Below are 17,669 nucleotides of genomic sequence, written 5' to 3' on the forward strand. Positions count from 1 at the left end.
GGTTCTTACACACACACACACACTCACCTCTGCCTGACCCTGTGCATTCTTCTGTCTATTAGTTCCCCAGAGATAACAGCCCTCTAATCAAGCCTTGACCACTGAGTGGTATTAGCAGTCGGTACTAGCAGGACCTACTGTGTCAGCCTACTGTGTCAGCCTACTGTGTCAGCCTACTGTGTCAGCCTACTGTGTCAGCCTACTGTGTCAGCCTACTGTGTCTAAAGGAGCTTAGCTGAGCCCTCTGGGTGAGCAGGAGGCTGAGGCTGGACAGGCTAAGAGCTGCCCGCGAGGGATGGAGGGGAAACTGCACAGAGGCTTACGGAAGTGTGTGTGTGTCTGCTTATGTAGCACAAGTGTGTGGGTGCGCATTACGCAACTGCATTGGAAAGAGGTTAACACCCTGCATATCTGACACGGTATGTGTGCTCACTGTTCATGCTGACTAGAAAAGCATGGCAGCCATATTGTCTCTCAATACTTTATGACCTTCATGAGCTGCTACATCAGTTTGTTGAATGTGAATACGGTTTGTTGTGGTTCTATACTCCCTAGGTGGCTACAGAGGAGAATTCATAGGCTGGTTTTAAAAACAACAGGCTGGCAGGTATGCCTCAGGGGGGAGAAAGGAGAGAGAGAGAAGACGGGAGAGAGCGAAGGGATTGGCACAGGAGAGATGCAGATTAGCAAACAGGCAACAGATCTCTCACTCTTCTGGGAACACAGGAGCCACTGTGAGGACTCTGTCACGACACACATGGGAACATACAAATGCACACAATGACATTTGAGGTCATATCAGTCTGACCAATTTGGACAACTGCAGCTTGTCATTTTTTTCATGGTTTTCCAAGTTGTGGCTCCAGAGAAAATAGAGCGAGAAACTAACAGTGTGTGACTGTGTAGAATCCCACACATGAACAGTAGAGGCCTGATGTGGCTGACTAGCTGTCCTGTGCTGCAACAGCGGGGGTTAAGGCAAACACTGCAGGCAGGCCCACCTATTCCCTCTGCCTGCCAAAGGCCTGTCACACTGCCAACACCGTTTCTATAAACAGAGCACCCTCTGCACATGAGCTGTGCACCCCTGTGCCTCTGACACACACACTCAATATACTTTCAAATATGCGCATACACAACTAGGTTCTCTCGCTCATAAACTGCATACTGCCTGCTGATCTACCTCCATCTCTGGGCAGAGCTGGCTCCTCCACCAGCAGGAGCTAGCGAGCTGGTTGGGCGCTGCTGCAGCAGGCAGCTGGTGACGCACATATCTGATTAAATTCAGCCTCAGCCCGCCTGACGCAGTCACAGCCAATCAGTAGGCAGGGTGCTGTATCCTCACCACGCACCCCCCTCGGCTCTCTCCCTCTCCTTCGTCCTGCTCCTCTCTCTCCTTGCTCGCGCTTGCCTTTTACAATGTCCACCCTCTCCTGTTTCGTTTCACCCTCCACTCAGCCATTTCATTCTCTCCCTTCAACCTGTCCCTCGCACTCCCTCCCTTTTATTCTCTAGTGCTCCCTCCCCCTCGTTCATCCAATTCAGTCTCTCTCATTGTTCACTGCTGCTCTGAATCCATTAGAGGAAGCAGATGGACTGCTGGGCTGTTACTGGGCCGGCAGCCTCACACACACACCCTATGAATCACAGCTTCTATGACGTGGTGGGAGGGTGTGCGGGTGTACATTGTGAGTGTGGATATCCCACATTATGCGAGTATATCTGAGGGGGGGTTGGTTGGGTGTGTGCCTTTCCACTCTATTCTCCAGTAGCCTCTGTTTATAACAACACTGGTGCTTTTACAACACAATTAAATAGCTATTAAAGCACTATGTTGTGGGTGTAAATGATCAGTTTATCTGGTCTATGATGGGAAATTGCAGTTGTTATTCCAGCCAGCTGGGTATTGTGTATCCATCTTTGGAATAATCTGCATTTAATAACTCAGTGAAAAAGAGTTTACTCAGGAGAATAGCTGTGTGTGTGCGCACACGAGCATGTGTGTGAGCATGAATGGCGGCTACGATACGACGTCTCTCGGCTCTAAATAAAAAGAGATCTAGCAAAACATTAAAACATTACTCCTTTTATTTTGGGGGGAAAGAGTTGGTTTTTTAATCCATAACGTACGCTAAAGCGCTTCGCGGGAGATTTTCTGAGGCGAAACAAAATCCCTTCACCAGGATGAGAGAAAGCGATATCAAAATGCTGTGTAGTCAAGTTCTCTAGTGCGCAAATTAGAGTGAGAACGAGAGAGAATGAAAGAGAAGGAGCGCAAACAAACTGCAATACTAGACCTTTTCGGGTCGCTAAAGCCTTAAAAACTCTATTTGATGTTCAAAGGAGAGTCAATTAAATAAACCATTATAACGAGACACACTGTAAATTCCATTAAACCTTCAAGGGAGGAGAAGCACTCCTAACCAAACTTGTAATTTTGGCCTCCTGTCCCCCACTCAATGGTTAACTAAGCCGAAAGAGATGAAAAAGCTTGAGTGAAAAGGATGATGGTCAAGAGGGCAGGCCCTGGTGCATAAGGAGCCACTGGCTCGGTTATGGAGTGTGTGCCTGGCTTTGAAGGGTTCTGGGAATTGTCCATGTCAGAGGTTAGTTACGTGCTGCTATTGTGCGATGAGGACACATTTTAATGTGACCGTGTTTAACGTGGGGAGGGCTGTGTGTAGAACACATAAGTGGACTACAGAAGAGGTTTATCTTCATCCTGTATGGAGTTATATACATGACTCATTGGAAATCAAATGTTAATGTGACTTCATGAAAATACATTTTTCATATCCAAGCATTGGAAAGTAGTGATGTAGGGACTTAACTAAACCATCTGACCTATGAGGTGTATGTGTGTTTAGTGGCCTTGTTTAAGTGGATACAGGGTAGTTGAGAGGACTGACAGTACTAAAGGTTAGGAGGGGCTATAGACTTTAGTGGTACAGCAGGATCAGTAGCTTTGAGTGTTGATGGTTGCTTGTTAAGATACACCCAGACAGTCTCTTGTGAGAGTGTGTGCCATGGGGGGGGGTGATGTCTGATGTTCCATCTGTCAGTAGTAAATCGTGTAGCAGGTCAGAGACCCCCACACACACAGAGACACAGCTTTCCACCCCTCACCCTTCCCTGGGTACGAGGCCGCCACCCGTCACCATGGAGATGCCTAATGCACCTCTGCTCTGCGGGCCTCCTGTGACCCACCACCCCACCCTGAGCCCAGACACACGCACTAATGAGCAGAGGGCTCATCTCAACAGTGTCGACTCATTCTCACCACACTTTCTACGTGCTTTAGGAGTCTGGTTGATCCATAGATACGATTCATAGAGACTGTTAGAATTCACTGCAGTTAACTATGGGTAGATAACACTAAGCCAAAGTCCCACACTTAGATACGATTCAGTCAGTCCTCCCTTATTCATAGGAGATTGTTGCCCAAAGACTGATCTAAGGTCAGGTGTGTTCTCTACACGCTATGGTGAGAAGGTGATCCTAGATCTGTGCACAAGGATAGCTTCAATCCACATGCCTTAGGAGTCATGTGTATACCACTGAGCCAATGCTTCCCACGTAGATATGATTCGTCAGCATATCCTCGTCAACACACAAAAATGGCAGAGTGGTGTTGGTGGTTTGGACATGAAAAGGCAGAATGTAACCTGAAGCAGAAGACAGGAGGGCTGCCTCTTCCAGACACACCAGGCAGTCCTGCTCAGCAACACACACCCTCTCCCCCATGCAAAGCCTCATCTTTAAATGCCATTAATATCAGCACATATGCTTTTCTATTAATCTGCCTCTAAATGTGACATGAGCCCTCTCAGCTGTGATGTAACAGAGGGTATATTGAATTGCCTCTTCTGTCTGCAGCGTGTGAGTGATAATCCAACATGAATACAAGCAGAAAATATCCCCCACTTCTCTGTCCCCTCCCTTCCACTTCATCCCCTCTCTCTACTCCTAAATCAACCCCCTCTACTTGACATGCAAGCAAAGAGACAAAACAATTATCCTTTGCATCCATAAACCACAATCCATTCACTCACTATTCATTTAGAGTATTTATTAATGTTGCAGTTAGACACAGAAAGGCGACAGGGCCCCTGCCCCCTCCCCAAAGTCAATTATCCCCCAATTAGATTGCGATTTAAGAAATCCGACTAAAAAGTGTTGACAATTAATTGAATGTGAAATCGCAAATTAATCCAATATGCATATTACGATGTGATGTCGTCCGGTTTCCCGGGTGGAAATAATGCAGTTCTCCTGTCACCGCAGTGACACCTTGTAAATATGTCAGTCGCCGTGGCAAATTGTTGGGTTGCCATGGTAGCAGGGCGGTCTCCTGGGAAGGGGAGAAAACAGCATGGGGTAAAGGTGGCATGCTTCCCAGTTTTTCTACAGAAAACAGTTCGGTAGAGTAAGTGCATATAATGACAGCATTGTGACGTTTTTGTTCATTTGGTAGTTTTATGGGGCTGTTCGGGCACAGAATTATCTCTAGTCAGTAGCTGAAGTCAGCAGCCGAAGTCTACGCCCCTTGGTCAACAGTGATTCTTCAATAAAGACTTGTCATTCAACAAGAGACAACTCCTTTTCATGCATTTCTCATTGAGAAATACTACACAAAACATCTTACTTAGATGTAAAATTGCACAACTAAGAGCTCTTAAATTAATTCGGACTATTTTAACATGGTGTAAACTGGCTACGGCGTCTCAAATGGACAAACCACACTATTGTTGCTTCCCCCCCCCCCCTCTTTCTCATCAAAGGACTTTTAAGGGAGTATGCAAGTACACTCGTTCGTGTTCTTGAATACATTATAAAGGCAGGCGCTGTTTTTCTGATTACACCAGGGCTGGGTAGAGAATGCGTCAGGCATACCCGGGTATTACTGATGGCTTTCGCTCACAAACTCAGAAGCCACCACCTGTTTCCATTAACTGCGTCACTCTGAGCAGTGGGGGTATGGTGCATTGTGTGTGCGCGCAGCACGATGGGGTTTGATTGTGGGGAATAATCAGCGTTCCCCTGCCCTCCATGCTAATAGAGGGCTGAGGCGCACTCCCTCTACCCCAACAGGGACTGCCTGGGTGGGGAGGCTGGTGGCTGGTCCCCCGTCTCACTGGAGCTCCATGGCTAATGGGGGGCACAGGAGTTAATTCCACAGCGCCAGCGCCTCATCTAATTTTCATACATATGATCGCACCAGGCAAGACCGATTACCGCAAACAAATTGAAACGTGAGCGGAAGGGAGGAGGAAGAAGCGGGAAAGGTGATTGGAGAAGGGATGAGGCTGTGTGTGGGGTTGTGGGTGTACAAACGTGTTAGAGAGTGATGAGAGATCATTGATATGGACAGAGACGTCACAGCTACATACTGATTTGCCCACACACACACCTTATTTAGTGACATGGATGCTAACTGAAGTAAAACAGTCCTATGCTACTTAGAGGGCTCTGTAGCAAATTGAGCAGAACATTTTCTCTCTTGCTTACTTTGAAAGTAGGCTATACAGTGTCCATTTAGTTGTTTCAGCCCTACAAGTTCCTTTTTGGTCCTATTCTCTGTAGGCTGACGCTTGAATGCACTCATCCCACTTCCCTTCCCTCTCAGTTTGTACACTCTGTCATCTAACTTCAAACTAAACCTTCTCAGTCTGCTGTTGGACACTCTAAGTCACCCCTCGGCTTAAAATGGTTCAGACGGAGCACAGAGTCTCCCACAGAGATAATTAGACAGACCTTAACGAGGTCAGAGGTCAAGAAAGCGCCATTGACCTCTACACAAAGCAAACGGACGTCGGGCCAAACCCCAATGCCGGTTAGCTGTTGGGGTGTGTTGGGGCCAATCCCCGGTAACACAAACAGGACACACACACACCTTTTAGAGGGCGAGGTGCTGACCAGCGCAAACTGAACAGATGCTCTAATGGGCTTCAGAGTGGACCAAAGCCCTGGCCCCATCTGTCTAATGCCTGCCTGCAGGGGTTTAACACCTACACGCATTAACAACGACCCCCTGGCTTATTCACACGCAATGACACACATTCTTCACACACACTAGACTCATTTGTTGGCTAAATACAATAGGAAACGTTTGACGTGGGGGACCGAGCGGCGCAGTGGTCTAAGGCACTGCATCGCAGTGGTCTAAGGCACTGCATCGCAGTGGTCTAAGGCACTGCATCGCAGTGCTAGAGGCGTCACTACAGATACTACAGCTTTATCACAACTGGCCGTGATCGGGAGTCCCATAGGGCGGCGCACAATTGTCCCGGCGTCGTCCGGGTTAGGAGAGGTTTTGGCTGGGGTAGGCCGTCATTGTAAATAAGAATTTGCTCTTAACCGACTTGCCTAGTTAAATAAAGGTTCAATTAAAAATGTGCTGAATGGAAACGCACGCAGAAATAGCATACATACTACCGATGTGAGCACACATGCAGCTGGGAGAGAGCGGAACAAGTCACCATGTAAGGCAAGATGCCCCTTAAATAATGTCACCCCTGGAACTGACTGAACACCTTACCCTCCCAAACCCCCTCCCCCCGTTAGGAGCTCCCATCTGGGCGGCCTCTCCACAAATCATTGGCCAGCACTGCTGAGCTCAGAGGAGAAGTCATTGTGTATCTGTATGTTAGATGACGCTGAGCCTGCTCCTACACAGCCCTTATCTGTATGTATACGCCTTTGTGGCTCATATGAACTCCCTTACAAATCAGAGCCAATTAGGGCCGTGTGTGTCAATCATTTTCATGCACTTAAAAAGCTGTGCGGCTATGAGCGGCAGTTAGTCATTCCACTCACCTCTGGTTTTCGTGTCAGCAGCCTAGAAGACACACAGGAAGAGAGAAGTCAACAGCTGTAAATGTAAAGTTGTTTTTGTTCAATGATTAATGTGGAGCTAGCAAAATGGTGTCGTAAAAGTTTGTCATTAACTAAAACATTAGTGCATTACAGGAAGGAATGTATGTACTTTTACACAACAGGGAAGGAAACTGTTAAACTCATAATCAAAGTAAACATGAGAAATGATATTCCCAGTAGAACTTCATCACATTGCAGGCTGCCAAATTGGATGCAGCCCACAATCGCATATTCATACAACGAATGGGCAAATATCTTAAATGAAAAGCCAATTGAAATTAGCTGAAAATGTAGGGATGTGAGACATTGAGACATAACTGGCAGTAGGCTGTGTGGGCCTGATCAGACACGCAAGGTAAAACGCCTCAGTCTTCAAGACCCAAACAGCCCCACCTGGGAAGATGCCTGCTATAAAGTGCCTTGGCACGGCTGCTGGCTAGTGGAAGTGATAATTACAGGCTGTCTGTCTCATCTGTCTGAGTGCAAATGTGTGTGTTAGCAGCCCGATCAATATGGGATTTGTGGGTCCGATACCGATACTAGGGAGGCAAAGGTCACTGATATACGTGCCAATATGTTTTTTTTCTTTTAGGCGGCAGAATGAAAAATATATTTTTCACAAATTGCACTCCAAAGGATTAACAGAGTCTAAATGATGATTTAACTAAATATTAAAATGAACATTATTTAAGAACATTTTATTTGTGGCCTACATGACAACCAGCACAAAGCCCCTATACCCTCTATGAATACAAAAGTCAATAATAAAATTATTCAGTTGACCTTAGGTACATCTTTAAGTTGTGTCCATCTATGGCAGTGGATAAGAATGCAGAAGTGAAGCACGACAAGCACACTAATAAACAAGAATGTCTGAAAGAGTTCCTAATGTCCCCACTGGATGTCAGCATCTGTATTGAGTAGATTCACTACGGTGCTTTAAACAGTCAAGTAAAGAACCACTATGGCAACCTCGCAACAAGAGCTTGTTATGACAAGCCCGCGCTAGATGTTCATTGCGAAAGTGTTTTCTTACTGAAACCATAATGTAAATGATACCGTTATTCAATACAAAATGTATGTATTTGGCTACATATTTCAACTGCAGATGGCATGCGCTGATGACTGAAAACATTCATGCAGGAAAATGTTTGCCGCACTGGTTTTAGTCACACGTTCAGGGATGTATCACGGATGAGTCAGTGCTCACTTTGGCGCCAGTCCAGTCGCACATAGGTAGCACAGATTGCCAGCTAGCTAGGCTAACTACCTTGCTGGCTAGCTAAGTGAGCATACAATGAGGACAGGGCTCCTTGCTTGGTAACGGGTACTTCTGATTATTTCCTAATACGCCTTCGCTGGCTGTGAAAAACCATCATGCACACGCTCACGTCCTGAAGGATGTTCAAGGAGCAGCTCTGAGAGCGCCCCCCTCAGGCAAACATTGAAAACAAATTTGTTCATTCTATGTATATAATATCCACGCTTTATCTGTGGAATAAAGCTCGAAACAAATATTTCTGTGAACGGGCTAATATCGGCCGATAATATTCGTCAACTGATTTAACTGTCGGGCTCGAGTATGCGTTTGCGCATAGCATCGTGTTTTTATATGCCTGTGTGTACAATTGTATGACTGTGCGAATGGCGTGCGTCTATGTGCGACAGCAACATCTCCTTGGTTACCAGAGCCAGGCTAGTGTTTCCAACAGAGCAGTGTGTGTAGCTAGTGTGCCAGCTCTAATCTGTCTTTAAATAGGGTCCATACACCTGGCAGTGTGCTGCCTGCAGGGTTATTGGCTCTAGGCTAATCCATGAGGTTAAACTAGGGAGGAACTCGCACACTCGGTGGTCATAAGGAGACTATACTGAACACACCTGCCTGGGGAACAGAGGTGAATGACGGAGGGAAGGAGGGAGAAGGTGTAGTCTGATGGAGAGGTTTTTCAGAAGGAGGTACTCCGTTTGAGGAGAGAGACTTAAGAACTCACCTGTTTCTGAGCAGCTTCCTTCTTGGTCTTTTCTTGCTTTTTATTTTTATTTTCTTCCATCAAATGGTTCTCTTCTCGTGTTGTTCGCTTCTCTCAGCTGCAAACAGAAATGGAGAGGTTTTCAGAACAGGGCAGAGAGGAGCAGCAGGCTTTAAGTTCAGTAACCTAGGGCTGCAATTTCCCTTTCATCCACTTAGAGGTCAATGTCAGAGCAGCAGGCTTTAAGTTCAGTAACCTAGGGCTGCAATTTCCCTTTCATCCACTTAGAGGTCAATGTCAGAGCTCGCAGACTTTTTCCAGAGATGACTTTTAGAAGCCAAGCACATTCAGCATTTCAGAAGTAACACATTGAGTTGCTTCTTAAATGCAATTTCCTTCATGGCCAGAGAGAGATTGGGGGCGGGGCGGGGGGGGAGTAACAGATGGACACCCGGAAACTGACAGAGGGAGAAATGGGGGGGGGAATGATAGAAAATAAGGAAAGACTGAGAAAGAAAGAACAAACTCAAAGCCTTTCCCAAAGTCTGTCTCCAGTGGCCAGCCAAGCAGCCAAGGAGAGATCAGATAGCTGGAGAGCCTGCGAGAGAAATTGGTTTATTTAAGCCTTTATTTGTTTTGGCTGAAGTTCGGTGACGTTTCCTGGAAACTATTAAAGGCATGAGGAGAGGGACTGGGGGAGCCTGTGTGTGCATACGTATGTGTGTGTGTGTGTCTAAAGCCTACTAGTGCCGGTCAGCCATTTCAATCTGGTCAGTGTTGCCAGCTAAGTAAGTGCCACTCGGTGGACATTCTGGTTATTATTTGGTCAATGGGAAAACTCAAAAGTGTGGTCAATACTAGACAGCTTCCAACTGACTGGCTGTTCCTCTCACCGCAAATCCAGCCGTTTATCGTGGAACTCTGGGATCTCAACGTACTCTTCAACTCCCTCCACACAAACAAATCGGCCATTGTGCTCTGTCCTCAACAATAGTAAGGCCATAAACACACATTTTTCTCAGTGCCTGAGTGACTGACACACACACCGGAGCTTACCGGAGTTTCTCCAGCTTCAGGCAGTGTCCATAGGGGCCTGCACATGAATACATTGATGAATTATCATAATAATGACAGGGAGAGTAATGACATGCCCGCCTCCCAGTGTGTGTTGCCTGTTGGTAGGGGAATGGAACTGTCAATCAGAGTGACAGGCAGAGGCAGGCTGAGAGTGAGTAAATGGTGGGGAGGAGTGTCCATAGGGACAGCCATGTTGAGAGAGAACGAAAGTGAGCGAGAGGGGAGAAGGGAGAGAGCGAGTGGAGAGAGAGGGACCTGTTGCCTCAAGTTAAGGGAAACCAGTGAAGAACAAACACCATTGTAAATACAACCTATATTTATGTTTATTCATTTTCCCTTTTGTACTTGTACTTGTACTTGTACTTGTAATTATGTGCACATCATTACAACACCGTATATATAAGACATTCTTTTGGAACTTTGAGTGTAATGTATACTGTTAATCTAATTGTTTATGTCACTTTTGTTTATCTATTTCACTTTCTTTACAATGTTAACATGTGTTTGCCATGTCAATAAAGCCCCTTAAATTGAACGGAGAGAGTGCGAAAGAGGGAGAGAGAAAGAAATTGGCAGGCAGGCATTAACTGTCAATCTACAGTACAGCTAGTGTACTGCTTAAGAGCAATGAATACTGACAGAGGCCTTGTCTAGCTGTAATGACTGAGGGAGGACAGTACAACACACTATCAGAATCCTATTTATTATAGAGGGATCTGTGTGTGTGTGGTGCATTAGTATCTAATCAGACAGAAAGGCTGGTTGATCTCTGCCTGGTAATAAGTAGGAGCTCAATAGTGTCTCCTCTCTCAGACCTGCCTATTCACCAGACCAGCACTCCTGCACAGCACTAACAATCCAACAACCTCATAGGCTACCACTCCCCCTTCACCCGCCCCCTCGACCAATCACAATGCCCGGTCAGTCAAACTGGCATCTCTCCCCACCACCATCCTCCCTGCTGATATTCCTTGGCACCTGTCCAAAAAGCAGGGGGGCTCACTGGCACTGTTCTGAATGTTGAATAGAAAGGGGTGGAAGGAGGGGGAAGGGGACATTGGATCGGGATATAAAAATATCCGGTGGAACCCTTTAAGTGCTGGAATGTTCTGAAAGAGACCCTCCGACTCAGTCCATCTACTGCTTAGTGACTACTAGCCTACCGCTGTCCTAGCTGTTGTTAACATGGGATCTCCCATACAGCCCATCTGGTGGACCAGCTTATGAGAGAGGAGACAGAAGTGGGGGAAGGGTTATAACAATAACAGTACACCACTCATATTTACTTAGGGACCTCGCTTCCTAGAAAATACACGGTTACGGAAACGTATGAAGGACGACAGACGGTCTATTTTGGTAGCAGGCTAGTAGAGGTTGACCTAACACACCACCCTGTACAGTACAACCACCTGTGTTCCTGTATCCAAGATCATAACAAGCCACTGTTCACTGCCGTGCTGCCCCACCCATCCATAGGAGCAGCATTGAAACCTGTGTATTGATGTGTAGCCTATATTTTGGGTAATTACAGGGCTCATCCGTAAAAGAGACCTTGGTCTCAGCATGACTTCCTGTCAAAATACAAGGTTAAACGAAACATTTAACCTGTGTGTATGCGATTCCCAAAATATTATGTTACAGATATCCATTTCTGCGCCGCAGCAGACAAACTGAAAGGCATTTATTTTTTTTATAATTGTTTTTTTTTAAATGGTTTTTATTGAATATCCGAAACATACAATATACGTGCAGTGAAGCCGCTCAACAACTACATCACACCAGGCATCCAACATCCCATTCAGAGCAACACACAGAAAGAAGCATCCAGGGTCAATGAACTGCTCAAGGGAACGATGAAAGAAGGCCAAAAAACGTGAACCCGAACATGCCCCCAGTTACCCAATAGCTGTCCCTCAACCATTCGAGACCCCTCCCACAGCCCCCCAAGAAAAATATAATGAATGCCATTCTCCACCCCAAAGAACCAACAACCAAGAGAATGAACTAAAGAGAAAAAAGAAAGAAAACGGTACCCCCCACACAATTTTTTTAAATTTAAAACAAAGGACATCAAGAACAACTAAAATCACAACAGCAATGCCAACTGTATATGTTTGTATGCATGTCTGGCACTATTACATGTATGTGTGTGTTCTTGTATGTGTTTATTTGAATGAGAGTGTGTGTATATGCATGTATACAAACACCTGCACGGCATCAGCCTCAAGTAAACCAGCATTCGTTGTAAAAACACGAACCCTCAGTGTCATTCAAACATACGTTTTATTATGTTTTATTTGTACTTTTATCATTGACCATCATTTTCTCCCCCACACAGCGACTCCACTCGTCACCAATTCCACATCCCAACCCTCAGCCCATCCCATCTATCTCCACGTCGGGTTTCTACACAACATATCTTTCAACTATGCTGTGATGTTTAACGTACAATTCCAATCTATCTAATCGAATAGAATCCACAAATTGTGAGTTGAAGATAAATACTTCTACTAAGAGTATTAGAATTGACTGACCTGGTCTCTCCAGATCTCCTAACAGTACTATTTCTCGGGTCAATTTGACATCAATGCGGTGCATTTTCAGCCATTCCTGAACCTGAGACCAGAAACATGCTAACTGGGGGAAAAATAAAAATAAAGAAAGTCTATTGATTCTGTATCCTCACAACAAAATCTGCAGCACTTCAATGATTTTATGCCCCAAATATTCAACATTTTGTTGGTGGCAAGAATTCTATATAATAATCTTAGCTGAAAAGCATGAAGTCTTGAATCTTGTGTGTTTTATACACTGCTCAAAAAAATAAAGGGAACACTAAAATAACACATCCTAGATCTGAATGAATGAAATATTCTTATTAAATACTTTTTTCTTTACATAGTTGAATGTGCTGACAACAAAATCACACAAAAATTAATGGAAATCAAATGTATCAACCCATGGAGGTCTGGATTTGGAGTCACACTCTAAATTAAAGTGGAAAACCACACTACATCAAATTTGAATCAGCCTGTAATGTCCTTAAAACAAGTCAAAATGATGCTCAGTAGTGTGTGTGGCCTCCACGTGCCTGTATGACCTCCCTACAATGCCTGGGCATGTTCCTGATGAGGTGGCGGATGGTCTCCTGAGGGATCTCCTCCCAGACCTGGACTAAAGCACTGGACAGTCTGTGGTGCAACGTGGCGTTGGTGATTGGAGCGAGACATGATGTCCCAGATGTGCTCAATTGGATTCAGGTCTGGCGAAAGGGCGGGCCAGTCCATAGCATCAATGCCTTCCTCTTGCAGGAACTGCTGACACACTCCAGCCACATGAGGTCTTGCATCGTCTTGCATTAGGAGGAACCCAGGGCCAACCGCACCAGCATATGGTCTCACAAGGGGTCTGAGGATCTCACCTCGGTACCTAATGGCAGTCAGGCTACCTCTGGCGAGCACATGGAGGGCTGTGCGGCCCCCCCAAAGAAATGCCACCCTACACCATGACTGACCCACTGCCAAACCGGTCATGCTGGAGGATGTTGCAGGCAGCAGAACGTTCTCCACGGCGTCCCCAGACTGTCACATGTGCCCAGTGTGAACCTGCTTTCATCTGTGAAGAGCACAGGGCGCCAGTGGCGAATTTGCCCATCTTGGTGTTCTCTGGCAAATGCCAAATGTCCTGCACGGTGTTGGGAGGTATGCACAACCCCCACCTGTGGACGTCGGGCCCTCATACCACCCTCGTGGAGTCTGTTTCTGACCGTTTGAGCAGACACATGCACATTTGTGGCCTGCTGGAGGTCATTTTGCAGGGCTCTGGCAGTGCTCCTCCTTGCAAAAAGGCGGAGGTAGCGGTCTTGCTGCTGGGTTGTTGCCCTCCTACGGCCTCCTCCACGTCTCCTGATGTACTGGCCTGTCTCCTGGTAGCGCCTCCATGCTCTGGACACTACGCTGACAGACACAGCAAACCTTCTTGCCACGGCTCATATTGATGTCCCATCCTGGATGAGCTGCACTACCTGAGCCACTTGTGTGGGTTGTAAGACTCCGTCTCATGCTACCACTTGAATGCTGGCAGTGTTTTCACTCTAAAGTGACCAAAACATCAGCCAGGAAGCATAGAAACTGAGAAGTGGTCTGGTCACCACCTGCAGAACCACCACTTTATTCGGGGTGTCCTGCTAATTGCCTATAATTTCCACCTGTTGTCTATTCCACTTGCACAACAGCATGTGACATTTATTGTCAATCAGTGTTGCTTCCTAAGTGGACAGTTTGATTTCACAGAAGTGCGATTGACTTGGGAGTTACATTGTGTTGTTTAAGTGTTCCCTTTATTTTTTTGAGCAGTGTATATTTTTTTACATGAATACCGAGTATGTCTACTTTATCAGCCCATTTTATAGGTAAACTGCAGAGTAATAAAATGTAAAAAAAAGCTGTATTTTTTAAAGATCCAATACATTATTTTGTACACTTATCATAATTAGTTATTAGTTACTTAGATGTTGTGTGTAGTAAATCTGAGTCGGTTGATGTGTATGACATTGGATGCGATTTAGTGAGAGTGTGTACGATGTCTGTATAAGAGTAATAATGTGGGATGTCCAAGTAAAAAAATAACTGAGTGACTGTGTGTAACATGTAGTGCGTATAGCCTTAACATTCATAATTGTAATCCATATTGTATTACAGTCATAATTACATCATAATTACCTTTAACATCATTGAAAAACACATCACAGCATTTCCATAGCAACTGACGTTTCACATGATCATGAAAAAGACCTTGCATTACTCTAGACGGCTTCACTACCGTACAAATGTATTCCGTACAATATGTTATTCCCCAATGCCCCTATTTTGATATCTTCCCCTTGCCTGTTGTAACCTTATATAAACTTGTAGACAAATGTATAAAAAAAAGACAAACAATACACATTAAATTATTAAACAGTTTGACAATAGAGAGGGAGAGGAAAGAGGGAAAGAAGAGAGCGAGATCGTGTGTGTGTATGTATAAGTCCGTATGTGTAAGCGAGCATGTAATTGAGAGCTGTCTCAGAATAGCTGTCCATCTATAAAGTGTTTGTCCACAATGAGAAAGGCACGCTTACCCTTCTCCCTTTGTTGCCTTCGTACCGGATACACTCTCTTACGACGTTCGTTTATCTCCCTTGGAAAATCATTTATTGTTATTGTGCTGAATGTGCCCTGCTGCCCTTTATATAAATAGATTCAATTATAACAGGCATCCCCATTCAAGTCAATGTTATAATCATCTGGTCTGAACCAGAGATTTAACATGACAGCACAGTGCCAGTGCTCTGTCCCTAACAGAGTCTTAGTGTTGTAACTGTCTCACACTAAACCCAAAGTAGTTGCCATTCAATCTAAATCCTAGAAAGCACAGTACAATTTGAAGACTTAACTAGCAGCTGGGCCTAATCCGAAAAGAGCCAAAAAAGCAGCATAATTGTGCCGACTAAGACAGAGACCGTACTGCATCCAGCTACCACACTGAAGCAACCGCTCTGTCTGCTCCAGGTGTTCCTCCTCACAGGAGTTCCCACCAGAGAGCACAGACTCACAAGGGGTGGTGGTGAGCATTGTGCTCTGCTTCTCACTTCTAATTACCCTCAAGGAAACCAGGTGAGAGGAGAGGAAGCAAAAGGGGATGAGAGAATGAAAAGCGAGAAAGAGATAAATGTACAGTAAAGGTCGCCAAATAGCATAGTTGTCCCATGACAGAACGAGAGAGAAAAAGACAGGAAGCAAGCAAGCAAGATAGCGATACAGACAGAGAGAGGGCACCAGTTTAGGGGAAATGACAAGAGCAGTGTGACTGTGCCCTTGTGTCCCTGCCCGTCTCCACTGAGCTGCTGACACTTTCACCCCCAGAGTCAGGCTGACACATTGGGTTGGCTGGGGATCAAGTTACACCTGCCTGGCAGAGGCCCTCCACACAGAGAGACTAGCTGACATACTCAAGTGAAGCAGTGCTCTCTGAACCTGGTTGGCACTCCAGTCTAGTAGGCCTATATAGTGTCATATGCTTGTGTTAGATACTGTGGAAGACCTATAGCCTAGATACATGTAAACTCAGCAAAAAAAAGTCCCTTTTCAGGACCCAGTCTTTCAAAGATATTTGGGTTTTTGCAAATTAACTTCATATATCTTCATTGTAAAGGGTTTAAACACTGTTTCACATGCTTGTTCAATGAACCATAAATAATGAATGAACATGCACCTGTGGAACGGTTGTTCAGACACTAACAGTTTACAGATGGTAGGCAATTAAGGTCACAGTTATGAAAACTTAGGACACTAAAGAGGCCTTTCTACAGACTCTGAAAAACACAAAAGAAAGATGCCCAGGGTCCCTGCTCATCTGTGTGAACATGCCTTAGGCATGCTGCAATGAGGGATGAGGACTGCAGATGTGGCCAGGGCAATGAATTGCAATGTCGTTACTGTGAGACGCCTAAGACAGCGCTACAGGCAGACAGAATGGACAGCTGATTGTCCTCGCAGTGGCAGACCACGCGTAACAACGTCTCAGTTGTTGAATCTGATGTTCATACAAATATTTACATGTTATGCTTGCTGAAAATAAACGCAGTTAACAGTGAGAGGACATTTCTTCTTTTGCCGAGTTTATATCGCCTTTCCCCATGTTTACACACCCGTTGTGTGTGTGTGTGTGTGTGTGTGTGTGTGTGTGTGTGTATAGATTGATTTGCTTAGCCACTTTATAGCACACTTCTAACAATTGTTTATGAATAAAAATAGTAGCCGAGTTGAGCATTCAAAGGCATTACATTGCAAAGGTTTCCTTCCATCTGTGAGCTGTGTATAAACTCTGCATGACCAGAATCAAAGCAGACAGAAAGCATAACAGGGAGGAACGACTTTTATGGTCTGTGAGGATCCTGCTACACAAAAATAGCAGCGCTTGTTAAGAGGGACTAACTGGTGTGTGTGTGTGTGTGTGTGTGTGTGTGTGTGTGTGTGACGTACAGCGGCACAGGGAGTCTGAGATGTGTTCACAGAGAGATGCTGAAGCTGCTGCTCACACCGGGGAGGAAGAGAGGAAAATCGGAGGATGAAAAGAGAGGCAGAGCAACACCAATTAAGAACGACAGCCGTCGGGAGAGGGAGATAGGGCAAGAAGAGATGAGAGAGGGGGGGGGGAGCATCTGTGAAGGGAGAGAGAAGAGAGAAAGCTCACTGGGGAGCAGAGGAAAAAACACAAAACGCAGCAGGATAGAGGAAGGCGAGAGAGAGATATGGAGAAAAGAGAAGCTTCATAATATCCATGCACCTTGGGTGAGCAAGCGAGGAGAGCCAGAGGAGAAGAGGGGGCTATAGCAGGGGGAGAGAGGAAGAGAGAGGCAGTCAGGCTCAGGCTGTAGGGCAGTGTGCAGAGCAGAACTAGACGTCCCTGACACAGAGACAAGGTTGCCATGATGGCCGCAAGGCAAACAGTGCTGCTGTGTGTTCTGGAGCCCTTCCGGCTAACACTGCCACTGTACGAACGAACGACGGAACAAAGCCATGGAGGATGAGGAAGGGAAGAGGGGGGGGGTGAAGCCACCACAGTCTCCATCCCCCTTCCTTTTGCTTTCCTGCAGCCAGGCATTAGGAAAGCTGCAGCTCTCCAGAGCCCTTTCACACGGCCATCATCTAGGACGGCTACCAACAACCTGGCTGGAGAGTAGTAATCCCACAGCCACCGTTA

The 17,669-nt window shown here is 45.7% G+C and overlaps 1 protein-coding gene across 2 annotated transcripts in view; it reads right to left on the reverse strand.

Moving 5' to 3' along the window:
- Positions 1–17,669, reverse strand: part of LOC118364838 (trinucleotide repeat-containing gene 6C protein-like) — a 91,558-nt gene that overhangs the window by 66,291 nt on the left and 7,598 nt on the right. For both annotated transcript variants that reach the window (XM_052527770.1, XM_052527771.1), the window contains exons 2-3: positions 8,868–8,964; positions 6,817–6,838 (exon numbers count right to left, since the gene is read on the reverse strand). In XM_052527770.1, the coding sequence (XP_052383730.1) occupies positions 6,817–6,838; positions 8,868–8,927 (82 nt within the window). In that variant the 5' untranslated portion in view covers positions 8,928–8,964. The remainder of the gene's footprint in view (positions 1–6,816; positions 6,839–8,867; positions 8,965–17,669) is intronic.

Source organism: Oncorhynchus keta, chromosome 10, assembly GCF_023373465.1.
Source record: "Oncorhynchus keta strain PuntledgeMale-10-30-2019 chromosome 10, Oket_V2, whole genome shotgun sequence".
Classification (NCBI taxonomy): Eukaryota; Metazoa; Chordata; class Actinopteri; order Salmoniformes; family Salmonidae; genus Oncorhynchus; species Oncorhynchus keta.